The 14,841-nt window shown below is 36.4% G+C and overlaps 1 protein-coding gene across 4 annotated transcripts in view; it reads left to right on the forward strand.

Moving 5' to 3' along the window:
- The window catches only part of SNX3 (sorting nexin 3), a 43,899-nt gene that overhangs the window by 19,044 nt on the left and 10,014 nt on the right, over positions 1-14,841 (forward strand). For 3 of the 4 annotated variants that reach the window (XM_065888804.1, XM_065888805.1, XM_065888807.1), the window contains exon 2: positions 14,221-14,316. The exons of the other annotated variant lie outside the window; for it this stretch is intronic. In XM_065888804.1, the coding sequence (XP_065744876.1) occupies positions 14,221-14,316 (96 nt within the window). The remainder of the gene's footprint in view (positions 1-14,220; positions 14,317-14,841) is intronic. 4 annotated transcript variants of the gene reach the window in all.

The raw sequence follows: 14,841 nt of genomic DNA on the forward strand, positions 1-14,841 counted from the left end.
ACCTTGAACATAGGTAAGAATCTTCTTTATCTCTTTGCCTGTTAGTAGACATGTGACCTTGAACAAGTTTCATATCTCGTCTTTTTGAGTTTCTTCAGCCATAAAGTAAAACTTTACACTAAGTATCCAATAAGTGATAATATGTGTGAAGTAATAATAGTTCCTATTTAATTGAGCTAAGTGGCAGTATCTTTATTTTAAAGATACTGCAACTCAGTTATAGAGGGGGAAAGTAACTTGACAGGGTCATACTGTTTAGTTCCAGAGAAGAACTTGAGCCCAGGTCTGCTTGATTAATTTATCTGTTTTTTTGTTTGTTTGCTGCTTCCAGGAATCAGAAATCATTGTCACAGATTTGTGATTAGCTTCTATTATGCTAAGTCTACAGTCATACAAAGGAAATACTGAATGAATGTATATATACTCATATATATTCGCTTGCATTTTGTTCCCCCAACAATGTATCATGTCAGGAACTTCCACCACTAAAAGTGTTGCAACAATTATTTAAACCTTATGTCTCTCTCTGAGATACAACCTTAATGGCTGTTACCTTGAATACCTTAAGTGAATGGAAAAAACGGGGACTTTAAACTTTTCATCCACATCTAAACTTGAAAACTTTTGATACATAATGATGTAAGCAGCCATGAAAATATACTTAGAAAATTTTTCTATTAGCTGTAAGACCTTTGACAGGTTGTACATACATGTCTCTATCATAATGTACTCCCCAAATTGAGTACTATCTCACAGAAACTGCCCCATGGTATTCCACTCTCCTTAGTGTCTACCTCCTAACCCTAACCTATCCTTGTCTGTATAAAATCTAAGTCAGGGACCATGTCAATATACTTAGTCAGCGTTCATGGTAGAGTCTCAGTAAATGCCTTATATTCTGTATACTTATTAGCATTCTAACATCAGTTTAATGGCTTATGAGACTTCATCATTAATATTTATAAATATTAAATATTTATAGGGTTTCAAGTAGGGTTCGGGGGCTAAAGATGAAGGATCTGGAATGATTTCCTTTTCTTACAAACTTCACAACACAGCTTGGAGGAGAGGTCACGGAAAGGAAAGTACGAGAAGAAAAGAGGCTAGATAGAGTACTCTGAAATGAGCCTACATTATAAGGGAAAGAACCAGGATGCCTTGCTTTCCAGCCCTACCTCAAACACTGATTACACCTAACAGTGAAAGAGGATCTGCTGGCCAGAAATTTTTTAAAATTATACTGACCTAATTATTAATATATTGAACCTTTGATGACAAGTTACAAATCCTCTTGTGACCTGTGCTGTTAGTCATGGTATATTATGAGGATTCTTAGAGAGTTACTATTTCTAATAAAAAGATTTTGCATTAGTGATTTGAGTACTTTCAGGTTAATAGAACAATAATCGTTCTTTGTGCAGCTTTATGAAAGGAATAAAACATTGTAATGGCACTGCTGTCAATTTGTAAATTTAAATCATGCATGCATATAGTGTTTAATATCATTGTCTAGTTGCTCTTACTATAGCTAATCACTCTGACTAGAAGAGAAAGGAGTCTATTACTATGGGGATCACTCATGTCTTAGAGAATTAAGAATCATTAAATACCCTCTTTGATGTTTTTTATAGTTTTCCAGGTAATTCTATGAAGAAACACCTCAGCTTCATTCTTTTATAATATTGGTGGCAAACTATTTCATACTGTCTATTCCTAGAGATATATCAAGTTACTGTAGAGAAAACAACTCAATCTTAAATTATAACCATTATTTTAAAACTTTGCCTTTGTTCAGAGTAGGAAATCTTCAGGTTCAGCTCATTTGATAAGCTTCTTAAGTTATGGGGGAACACTTCCTTTGCTGAATAATCCAGAATCAATAAAGTCTTTTGGATTTTCTGGAAACTTCAGCTACTCAGAAAATAGTCAAGAGCTGATAAGGAAGCAAAAAAGTAAACAGCAAAGAGTTTAAAATTTTTTTAAGTCTATTCGCCCTTTAGGTATCAGATCTTTATACGTGAAATACTGTCCTCTCAGTCTCTTCTTATTAGCATGATTCTACCAAAGTCAGGTTACTGATTCAGTTATCTATTGCTGTGTAACAAAACTCCCAAAAGTTGGTGGCTTAAAACAACAATTTACTTTCACTTTATTACAGTTCTACAGTTTGGTCAGATCTTAGAACAGACAGCTTATCTCTGTTCTCCTTGATATCTACTGGAGTAGCTTGATTGGGGCTGATTTATTTCTAAGATGACTCAGTCACATAGCTAGCTGGCAAGTTGGTGCTGGCTACCATCTGGGAGGTAAGCTGGGGCTGTTGATCAGGTCCTGAGTTTTCCTCCATGTGGATAGTTAGATTTCTAATAGAATAACGGTGGCTGGGTTCCAAGAGACAATGTCTTTATGAAGAAGCGTTCCAAGAGGACCAGCCCTATTGTAATCAATAGATATTTGCTAATATACCATTGATCAAAGGCAGTTACATGGCCAGGCTGATATGGGAGAGGATACAGAAACATATGGAGGATACAGAAAGAAAGATACTGAGAGGCATTGTTTATTGTAGGCCACCAAAGTAATAGCCTACTACAGTTGTGTACCTCCTTAGTCTACAGCAAAGTAGCCTCTCTGGAGGACATTTTGAAGCCTTAACATTCATAGCTTTTGGCCCAGTAATTTTACCTTTAGAGGTTTGTCCTTAGGACAGTATATCAGTTCCCTGGATCTATATTAAGGCTTCATCTAGCTCTCATCCATAGCATTTTGCCCAGGGTCAGATAGCTGATTAATGCCTGAGTTGGGATTAAAACCAGATTGTCTGGTTCCAGAGCTGTATGTTTTAACCATTGTCCTATACTGTCTCTCATGTAGATGATGACTCTACACAATCATGTTAACGATATCAAATGAGAAGCTGATATTTTTAATAAGAATAAAATTTGTATATATGGAAGTCTGAAAGGATATACAGTTGGTCCTTGAACAGCATAGGTTTGAACTGCATGGGTCCACCTATTCACGGATTTTTTTCAATAGTAAATACCACAGTACTACAGGATCCATGTTTGCAGAACCGCAGATAGAGAGGAACCATGTATTTGGAGGGCCAACTATAAATTATACTTGGATTTTCAACTCTAAGGAGGGTCAACGCCACTAATACCCAGCATTGTTCAAGGGTCAGTAATGTATCAAAATGACATATCTGCAAATGAGCATGTACCATTGTGTTTTTTGTTTGTTTGTTTTTTGGTAAGGATACTTTTTATGAGCCTACCATGCAGACTTAACCTAATATATTCATGTGTGTATGTTTTATGTCTATTTCATTTCTACACTGATTACTCTAGTGCAGGTTTCTACCCTTTTATCTAAACAGTAAGTCTGTGATGAATTATGGTTTTCACTGCTAAAGGTAATAAATCTTGGAAGACTACTTTGCTCTCCACCCCCCAGTTTTATGCTGTAAATATCTCTTAAGGAGGGTGTCTTTTTTAGATCTCTGTTGTCCATATGTGCGTGGTAATGCATATACTGAAGTTTAAAATACATCTACTGAAAAGAGCTTCTTAACTAATATTCTTGCACTGGTTTCTACATTATAGTTTTACTTACAGTGACTTTGCATCCCGTTTCCAGTTCAGTGTTCTCATAGTGTTAGTTCCAGATCACTATCCTTGAGGAGGTAAAATACTGCCCTTATCTGTCCTGGCTAAACTAGAATCACTGGTGACCATACAAATTCCTGAGTCCCCCCTACCCTGTTTCACATTTAGTGAGTCTAGGGCAGTGGTTCTTGACCCTGGTTGTACCTTAGAATCACCTAAAAATACTGATGGTTGGATTCCAACCCATGCTAATTTGAATGAGATTCTCTAGATGAGGGCACTTGGAGTGTGTGGGGATGGGAGTGTGTTTAAAACCTCTTGAGGGACTTCCCTGGTGGTAAGATATGATATATCTTATGATATATGATAAGATATAAGAAGATAGTGTCCAGGGCTTCCCTCGTGGCGCAGTAGTTAAGAATCCATCTGCCAATGCAGGGGACATGGGTTCGATCCCTGGTCTGGGAAGATCCCACATGCTGCAGAGCAACTAAGCCCGTGAGCCACAACTACTGAGCCTGCGCTCTAGAGCCCACAAGCCACAACTATTGAGCCCATGTGCCACAACTACTGAAGCCCGCGTGCCCTAGAGCCCACGCTCCGCAACAAGAGAAGCCACCGCAATGAGAAGCCTGCGAGCCGCAACAGAGTAGCTCCTGCTCGTCGCAACTAGAGAAAGCCCGCGTGCGGCAATGAAGACCCAACGCAGCCAAAAATAAATAAAATAAATTAAAAAAAAATAAAACCTCTTGAGGCAATTCTTACAATTAGGCACGTTGGAAAGAGATAGAAAGTAGTTTTGCACTTCAAAAATTGTTCAAAAAAAGGTTACCCTGTTAATAGGCGGTGTTCTTTCAGCAGAAGCCTGTAGGATTATGTAAGTGTTCATGAACTATTAAGAACAAATTTTCCTTTACAGTAGAATTATTACTGCACAATTCCATTAAAGGTTGTTCATTGAGAACCTTGCATGAGCTCACAAATGAATCTTGTTGCCATTCACAAATGAAGAATATGGACAAAGTAGGAAAAGTATTTGGAATTACTTGGTTTATACATTAAACCAGTCTAGATAATTTCTTCTCTACTGTCTCAGAAATTATACCATAAAGGATACTTCTTTTAAAATAACGGGAAATTGTATCACAGGAAGGCCACGTCCTTATTTTAAAAAAAAAAGAAAGAAAGAAACTAAACTAAATACCTTGGCTTAATGACAATCTACATTTCAAAGGTTCTCCAGACTAAAAGCTTATTCTTCACTTCAATGACTTCTCCCAAGCCATATTTAGAGTTCATCTAGGTTATAAACCATATCTCCAGTTATTCATGCTGTTCCAGTTTGGGTAAAACAAGTATCAAAAGTACTGAAGGGCGAGGTAATAGCTTAAGCACTTCTCAGCTTATCCTTTATCTCTAGATGTAGATATTTGGAGAAATACAACCTTTTAATGAGAACTGTAGTGAGGCATCCATTTACATCTCTTAGGATTGGTTGAATAGAGTATGGTCTATTGGGTATACTTTTGATGTCTTTGCCAGTCTCTTTTTTCAAATGTACACATGACACTATCTGAAGAAATACTAGAAACACCTAGTAAACATTTTTCTAATATCTATTGTTAAGCTATATTCAGGTGACCACATTTTGAGGCTTGGTTTTCTGCTTGGCTATCAGTGATAATCAGGTTACATATAGGGTATCTGTGAGCTGCTGACTTTAATAGGTCAGCCTGTGTAAGTGTGTAAGACCTAGCTTTTTGGAGACCAATAATGTGGCCATTTCCTCTGCTTGGACATGAAGGGAGCACTTGTTTTAGAGCTCTATACCATGGTTTCAAAATCTGTTCTTTAGTATATAATGTCTGTTTGGATTCCTGATGATTTTACCCTATGTGATTAGTAATACCTTGTGGGAAATGACTGGTTTCTCTTTTATATAAATAGCTTTTTAAGAGTATCAGGCATATAGGCATCTCTCATAACATTTCATCCCTTTGCAGTTTTGTTTCTGGTATATTATTAGGAAAAATAAAGAGCAATAAAATAATATTGAATAGTTCTCTTCAAGCTGTTAGTCTTGTTCCTTTCTAGTTTTCTGAATGCCCCAGGTTTCTTATATAGTGATCAGTCCATCACCTTTTCATAAGCTACACAGAAGCTTAAGAATTGCCCTGAATTTTGCATAGGACAAGTAACAAATATCCATGGCTTCATTCTAGCCAAGTAGACTATAAGTCTTCTTAATTTTTCTGAATCAACAAATTGTGAACATAATGTCCTTACACATCTGCATGTTCACACTGTATCTGGCAGAGAGTAGGGCTTTCCTGCAGTAAGCCAGTCTCTCTCTTAATGGTTAAAGTCAGGCAAGTAATTTCACCTAAAAATGTGAATTCTCCAAGAAGAATTCATTCTGTGCTCTGCCAGTTCTATAAGTTTTAAATTTAGCTGGGTAAATTCCAAATGGCACTAAATTTTATTATAAAGGGTAAGTGCAAGAATAAAAAAAAACCTCACTATAAAGAGGAAAACAGGTAACTTTACATGGGAGAAATCTTTACATGGGAGAAATCTAGCTGACCTCACCTTAACCAAGTGATCCAATAATAGGACAAGCTGACATCACGTGCTTTCTGATGTCGGGCACTGAGAAAGCTTCAGCATTCCTTCTGTAAGGACATTCCTGACAAAAATGAACGACATGAAACTGGTCATGAGGAAAGGAACAAACTCAAGTGTATAATGTATCTCAGATATCTGGCCTGCATTCTTTAAAATTGCCAGTGTCTTAAATGGCAAAAGGGCAGGAGGATTGCTCTAGATTGAAGGAGACTAAAGAGATAACAAGGCATATATAAATAAACTACAAGGATGTATTGTACAGCACAGGGAATATAGCCAATATTTTATAATACAAATGGAGTATAATCTATAAAAATTTTGAGCCACTCTGTTGTACACCTGAAACTAATATAATATTGAAAATCCACTATACTTCAATTAAAAAAGAAAACTGCAGAATATTACTGACATCACAAAATTCAGAAATTAACATACTTTTACTAACTGCCTAACACCATTCTGTATTTTTTTGAGGTTTTTGCTGCTGTATACTCGTTGATCACTTCTACATATGACAGCAATTTTATAATATTTTACATAGAAAAAATTTTTAAAAATTATATTCCTTCCTCCAGCATGGAGAATAACATTTTGTTCTTTACTAATGATAATTTAGGAAAAAAATAGCGTCATATATCATTATTTGTAATGCCATGTAGATTATGGGGCTTGTCAAATTTAGGGAAGTCTCCATCAAGTTTCTTTCATTTTATGAATTGTCATATTTATGGGCATTTTGAATTTTCTTTGTGAAGTATTAAGCTTAAATACTCTGAACTGACATTCCTTAACCAATTTGTTACCAGTGTGAATCTTATAAAGAATTTTATGTTATCTTCGTTTTGTGTCAAATCAGTAAAAACTTTAAACATTAAAAAAAAAAGAGCAATAATGAGGCGGTGCTTGATTCTTTTTTTTTTTTTAAATAAATTTATTTATTTTTTGCTGCATTGGATTTTCGTTGCTGCATGTGGGCTTTCTCTAGTTGCGGCGAGCGGGGCCTACTCTTTGTTGCAGTGTGCAGGCTTCTCATTGAGGTGGCTTCTGTTGCTGAGGAGCGCAGGCTTCAGTAGTTGTGGCACGTGGGCTCAGTAGTTGTGGCTCACAGGCTTTAGAGCAGAGGCTCAGTAATTGTGGCGCATGGGCTTAGTTGCTCCATGGCATGTGGGATCTTCCCGGAGCAGGGCTCGAACCCATGTCCCCTGCATTGGCAGGCAGATTCTTAACCACTACGCCCCCAGGGACGCCCCATGTTTTGTTTTGTTTTGTTTTAGAACTACCAGATTACTACCACCAGAAAACTTATTGAGCTGTACCCTCAATGTATTTGTGCACTTTTCTCTACTTGTGTTATTCTTCATTTAAGAAGTTGTTTTAAACTACTCAGGTAATTCTGAAGCATAACCAGGTTGAAGAAGACTTCTTTGACTTCAGTAGTAGGAATAGGATACGGAGTAGAGATTTTGGATTGACTTTTTTAGCTCTGACTTTTTAATATTGTGTTCTATATTTAGATATGACTTTAAAAGCTCCTTTCAGTGCCAGATCTGATCACTCGTGTTGTGTTCTCAGCTTTTGCCTCCCTTGTTAATACAGGTAACCTATTTTATAGTTTTCCCAAAAAATGTTATTAAGTAGTGGTGACATTTAACTAGTATTTGGCTTATAATGATTACTAAAAGCATATTTTCAATGTGGAATAAAATAGTTTTTATAGACTTTATGGATTCCAGGCAACCAACTTAACTTTTTGAGGGGCAGATGATTATAATTCTCTGTTTTTAAGTGTTAGTTTGGGCCATAGCCCTGACATAGCTTTAAATTATGGTTAATTTGCAGTTTCTTATATGTACGACAATAGTTGATATAAATATTTATAGGAGCCTCTGTCTTTGCTTTGAAGAACGTTCATAACTCCATGAATGAAACTGAGAAGTCTAAAATAGGCCAAGGTTACTTAAGCTCACCTTCAGCATTTACTAATAACACATACCTACACAAATAACTGATGGCTGTCTTAGCTTATGGTTCCTGCCTAATGATGGACTTTAGTTTTGCTTGTCTCTGATCTTGCCTGTCTCTGGTCACTGTTCCTCAAATATTGTTATTTCATACAAATGGCTGAGTTTGACACTTTTACCTGTTAGGTAAAATGAACCATAGCTAGAGGAAAACAGTGGTTTCTAGTTTATGCTCAGCTTGAGCAACTAGAGCAGCTTTTCTTTGTTTTCTTTTTATTTATTTATTTATTTATTTGGGCTGCTCCAGGTCTTAGTTGTGGCACATGGGATCTTCGCTGCAGCATACGGGCTCTTAGTTGCAGCATGCAGACTTCTTAGTTGCGGCATGTGAACTCTTAGTTGCAGCATGCATGCAGGATCTAGTTCCCCTACCAGGGATCAAACCTGGGTCCCCTGCATTGGGAGCACAGAGTCTTACCCTCTGGACTACCAGGGAAGTCCCTAGAGCAACTTTTCTTGAAATTAGGAGGAAAATATGAATGTAAGGATGAGAAGATACTAAATCTTGCCTTTTAAGTTTCAGAAGTTTTAGTCATCTTAAGTTAACCATAGTTAAGTCTGATTTATGTTTAGTTTCAGAATTCAGCACTTTATTTGTCTCTGGATAAGTCAAAAGCATTTTAAATGATATCCAAAAAAAAACCTTTAAAGAATTTTTGCTATAATTTGCCTCAGTTGTCTGTCTCTTTTCCATATTCTTCAAGCAGATAAAACTTAAAACTAGCTAGAACCAACCTTTTTCTTTTTTTAAGGAATAACTGACATATAACATTATATTAGTTTCAGGTGTACAACATAATTTGATATTTGTATACATTGTGAAATGATCACCACAATAAGTCTAGTTAATATCCAGAATCATACATAATTACCACCAAAAAAATGCTTCTGTGTGTGGTGAGAATAGAACCATCTGTTTTCATGCTGCCCCTTGGTAGTACATGTAGCTAATCTGTTGAATTCATAGTAACTTCTCTGTTATACTTTTTTGATTTAAAGATATTTTCCTGTTCAGAGATGTTTGTTAACTGCTGGTGCTCACAGGGAGATACCTTAGCCAGACATTCAGGCTTTTCAGTTTTAATTCCCATCATCTCCTATGGTTTAGAATATACAAGAATTACTTCCTAAATATACTTCTTTCTTCTCTGCATGTAGTTCACACTGTTTTCACCATTCTCAACTGTCTTCCTGAAGTATGGCTGACTCCATGTGTTAAAGGAATACTGACCAAACCAATCGTCAGTTCCTTTATGCTTTTTCCTTTTTCTTTATACAAATGGTATCATACTGTAGATAGATACTGTTCTGAAACTTCTTATACTTTACACGTCTCAGGCAGGCTTCCTGATCAGTCTATGGCTGAGTTATATTTTCTAAAAGCTGTATAATTATTCATTTTATGTTTGTAACAGTTTAATAAGATTTTTAGTTTTCTGGGTTTTTGTGTGTGTGTTGTGATTTTTTGTTTTTTGGTATTATATAAACAATGCTAAAGTAAATTTCTATGCACTGATACCTTTCTGCATATGTGGAAATATTTGTAGGATTAATTCCTGGTGGAATTGTTGGCTTAAAAGATAAATGCGGGCTTCCCTGGTGGCACAGTGGTTGAGAGTCTGCCTGCCGATGCAGGGGACACGGGTTTGTGCCTGGTCTGGGAAGATCCCACATGCTGCGGAGCGGCTGGGCCCGTGAGCCATGGCCGCTGACCCTGCGCGTCCGGAACCTGTGCTCTGCAACGGGAGAGGCCACAACAGTGAGAGGCCCGCGTACCGCAAAAAAAAAAGATAAATGCATTGGGACTTACCTGGTGGCGCAGTGGTTGAGAATCCGCCTGCCAATGCAGGGGACACAGGTTCGAGCCCTGGTTCGGGAAGATCCCACATGCCGTGGAGCAACTAAGCCCGTGCGCCACAATTACTGAGCCCACGTGGCACAACTACTGAAGCCTGCGCACCTAGAGCCTGTGTTCCACAAGAGAAGCCACTGCGATGAGAAGCCCACACACCACAACAAAGAGTAGCCTCTGCTCAACGCAACTAGAGAAAACCCGCGTGCAGCAACAAAGACCCAACGCAGCCAAAAATAAATAAATAAATTGAAAAAAAATTTTTAATTAAACTAAGAAAAAAAGATAAATGCATTTAAAAGAATGATAGATATCACCAAAACACCCTCCTTAAAAGGTTGTACCAGTTTTCACTATTATCAGCAAGTTTTTTAGATGCCTATCTATCTTCACCATCATTGGGTATTAAAATTTAATACCTGCTTGTCTGACAAATGAAAATGGGATCTTACTGTTTTTGTGTATTCTGCCTGTTCTGTTTGTCAGGTTAGTCATCTTTATCTTTCATTAGTTTTTAAGTTCTTTACATTTTCATGAAATTATTTCTTTGTTTTTTATTGCATATATTTGTCTACAGTTTTTTGTGGTCTTTCAACTTTTTGTTTATGGTGTATGGTATTTTTAACCGTGTAAATTTAACTTTTTATATGCTTATCTTGTAACCTAACATATTATAAGCTTCATAAGGGCTGGGACTGTATCTTACTCATTGTTATATTCCTCATCTTATCTAGCACTGTGCCCTTTTATAGATGCTCTTAAACTGTAGTAATAGTTGCATCCTCCCAAAACTGTAGGGGAAACAAATTATCCGTACTCTTTTCTCTTTAGAAAACCAAAATAGAATATCTTATAAGGGTTAAATAAGTTGAAAGTGACCAATCATGAGAGTTTGTAATCAACAGGGATAGTCCAGTGGCTTAAACAAAAAACCTCAGCATCTTTCATTTGTATTTTGATCAAGTTGATTGCAAGTCCTTGTGATGATCAGGGAGAAGTTAACAGGCACACTTACCACTCTAAAAATAATGGGCAAATAATACTAAGAATTACTTGATGTGACTTTATCGAAACTCTATAAACAAATACACGAAAGGATGCTCAACATCACTAATCATTAGAGAAATGCAAATCGAAACCACAATGAGGTATCACCTCACACTGGTCAGAATGGCCATCATCAAAAAATCTACAAAGAATAAATGCTGGAGAGGGTGTGGAGAAAAGGGAACACTCTTGCACTCTCGGTAGGAATGTAAATTGATACAGCCACTATGGAGAACAGTATGAAGGTTCCTCAAAAAACTAAAAATAGAACTACCATATGACCCAGCAATCCCACTACTGGGCATATACCCTGAGAAAACCATAATTCAAAAAGAGTCATGTACCACAATGTTCATTGCAGCTGTTTACAATAGCCAGGACATGGAAGCAACCTAAGTGTCCATCGACAGATGAATGGATAAAGATGTGGCACATATATACAATGGAATATTACTCAGCCATAAAAAGAAATGAAATAGAGTTTTTTGTAGTGAGGTGGATGGACCTAGAGACTGACATATAGAGTGGAGTAAGTCAGAAAGAGAAAAACAAATACCGTATGCTAACATGTATATATGGAATCTTAAAAAAAAAAAAAAAAGGTTCTAAAGAACCTAGTGGCAGGACAGGAATAAAGATGCAGACATAGAGAATGGACTTGAGGATACGGGGAAGGGGAAGGGTAAGCTGGGATGAAGTGAGAGAGTGGCCTGGACATATATATACTACCAAATGTAAAATAGATAGCTAGTGGGAAGCAGCTGCATAGCACAGGGAGATCAGCTCGGTGCTTTGTGTCCACCTAGAGGGGTGGGATAGGGAGGGCAGGAGGGAGACATAAGAGGGGATATGGGGATGTATGTATATGTGTAGCTGATTCACTTTGTTATACAGCAGAAACTAACACACCATTGTAAAGCAATTATACTCCAATAAAGATGTTTAAAAAAAAACCACAAAAAACTCTAAAGCAGTCCTCATATAAAGAGAAATTATAACCAGCTGAGAAAACCATGAAGTTTTCTTAAGCTAACCATGATCTTTTTTTGATATATAATCTATCAAACTCTTAGCTAATCATAGAAAGGAATGGACTTTTTCTCCCTCCCACTACCTGTCTATTAAAGTGAATCAGATATAATCATGCTTGTGTCAAAAGTTCAAAAGGGAAAATGGAGGTAAAATGAGCTGAATTGGCATTCTTCCCTCAACATTGTACCTGTAAGCTTGATATGTTGTTTCAGAGATTAACTTTATAGACTTCCGTACCCATAAGTATGAAAATTCTTAGGGAACTCTTTTCACAAGCTTGATCTTAACATATTGAATAAAGAGAGCAGCTAATCCCTTTTGTAAAGTAATTTGAGAGGAGGGAATTCAAAATGTAAAGTCTCACCTGCAAAAAACACTCAATTCTGTAAAGGCCTTTCTATCTTCAGACACTTACAAAGACTTAATATTTTAATGCGGAAGGGTGAACTTGGTTAAAAAGCCAATGGGTGAAATTAGAGAGAAATAATCTAGTGCTTTCTTTCTGGGAATTATCATCCTGCTCTCCAGGGGACCTAATTTTATTCCCTGTGGGGAGTGAGAATACCCCTCTGTACAGCAAGCCAGCATCTCTAAATATAAGCTTGACTTTTAGTATAATAAGAGTCTTGTTAGGTGCAATTTTGCTCTTAGTCATTAATACAATGAACAAATGTTGTGGTTACCTGGGAAAGAAAATTCAAGTGCTTTTAAACCTCTTGTGAGATTTGGTTTCATGCTTGAAACCTATACAGTGTTATGCCCAATAGCATCTGTAGAAGATTCCAAGCTATAAGGTATACTACATAGAGAAGTTAATACACGTTGGAAAAAATTGAAACCACTGCAAAATGGGTTTAAGGTCCTGAATAAAAAGCTTTTCTTTTGCTGAATGACACTTACTAGTGGCATTAAGTTTAACAAATGATTGGAAGTTTCTTGGTGAATTTTACATGATGATGATGTCCCTGTAAGAAGCCAGTCTTTCCTTCTGGTGACACTTTTTCTTTTCAGCTTTAAAATAGTTTGTCATTCTACAAGTGCAAAGACTGAATAAAGGACAAAATATAATCTGAGAGTATATAGTATTAAATAGCATTTTCAGTATGGTATGGCATTAATTGTGTTAGGTCATTTGTGTCCCTACCAACTTTGTGATATTATATGCATTTTAAAATCTATTCTTGGTTATAAAATTGTAGTGGTATACAGCTTCTGCTAATAGCCCTCAGTCGTAAACCATTTTAAATTGCATTTGATAGTGTATTTTCTCTTTAGGATCAGTAAACGATAATAGAAATCTTTCTTATTACTTTAAGTTTAGAATTTGACCGAAGTAGTCTTTGCGTTCTTTCAAGAATAGTCTTCCATTCCGATGTAACCTCAAGGTACTGGGCATTATGTTTTCAGTTCTTAAACTTGCCCTCAGCCTGTAAGTTCTGGATAGGTAGACCTTATGTGTATAACTCCTAATTTCCTATTCGTGGTAAGAGTGCATTGCACTCTTTCCCTGCTGTTTTCTCGCATTTTTAAGAAGACTATTAAGAATAATTCTGTATTCTTTTCTTTCACTATGAAACATCTAATTTAGTCGTAATAACAAAATATTTTGTATTTCATTTCAAAGTAGTTAAGGTCTGTTTCCCCTATGAGCGTTGTATACTAAACTGTATAGCAATCAGAGCTAGCTTCATCTCACTCCTGACATTTTTACAGCTTACTGAAATAGAAAAACTGACCTATATTTATGTAACTGACGTCAGGCAGAATGATATCCAAAAGCATATGTACAAACGTGCATTTTAAAGGTTGTATTCTAGTATAAGTAACATACTTTTTAACAGCCATGTAAAAAAATGTACTTTTTTACATTTAAAGGTAAAATGTCATCTTAATAACTTTATGATTTTCTTATATTAACATAACTAGGCTTGCCATATTATCAATTTGACAAACAGGTCCTCCCCCAACCCCCCACTTTTTTGAAGTCCCTATAACATGCTTCAACTTAGGAGTGATTTTCTGTTTGTTTCAGACAAATCTGCCTATTTTCAAGCTGAAGGAATCTACCGTTAGAAGAAGATACAGTGACTTTGAATGGCTGCGAAGTGAATTAGAAAGAGAGAGCAAGGTAAGAATTATTTGTAATGTGACTGTAAAACAAAACATTCCAAATTTTAATGTTTAAGACTTCTCAGGAGAATTATGTTGAATAAAGTGAGTAAAAGAAAACATTTCTTTTTTTTTCTTTCAAATAGTTCAATTTCATTTTACTTCATAGGAGATGGGGGAAGTGTGCAGTTTTTCCTTAGAACTCTTCCTTCTCATGTCTACTTCAGTGGCCCAGTTGAGGCCTTTGCTGACTCACACTTAGATAACTCTTCTTAGAACTTTCTTGCTATTGCTTCCTATCTTTCCATGATCTTCCTGTCCCACCTTCCTCTCCTCCCCTTGCTAAATTTCTCTTCTTCAGTACATCTCCTATATCAGTGTATTTCCATTTTCTTTTTTTACTGATGCCATACTTTTTTTTTTATCATCACACATTTACATATAACAGAAGTTTCATAAACCAGTACTTACCTTACTCTGTGTGACAGGTACTGATATTCCTCAGATTAGCTTTTTAAATGATGGCCATGATCTACTGTTGGGT

This window comes from Phocoena phocoena, chromosome 12 (assembly GCF_963924675.1).
Source record: "Phocoena phocoena chromosome 12, mPhoPho1.1, whole genome shotgun sequence".
In the NCBI taxonomy this organism is placed as follows: Eukaryota; Metazoa; Chordata; class Mammalia; order Artiodactyla; family Phocoenidae; genus Phocoena; species Phocoena phocoena.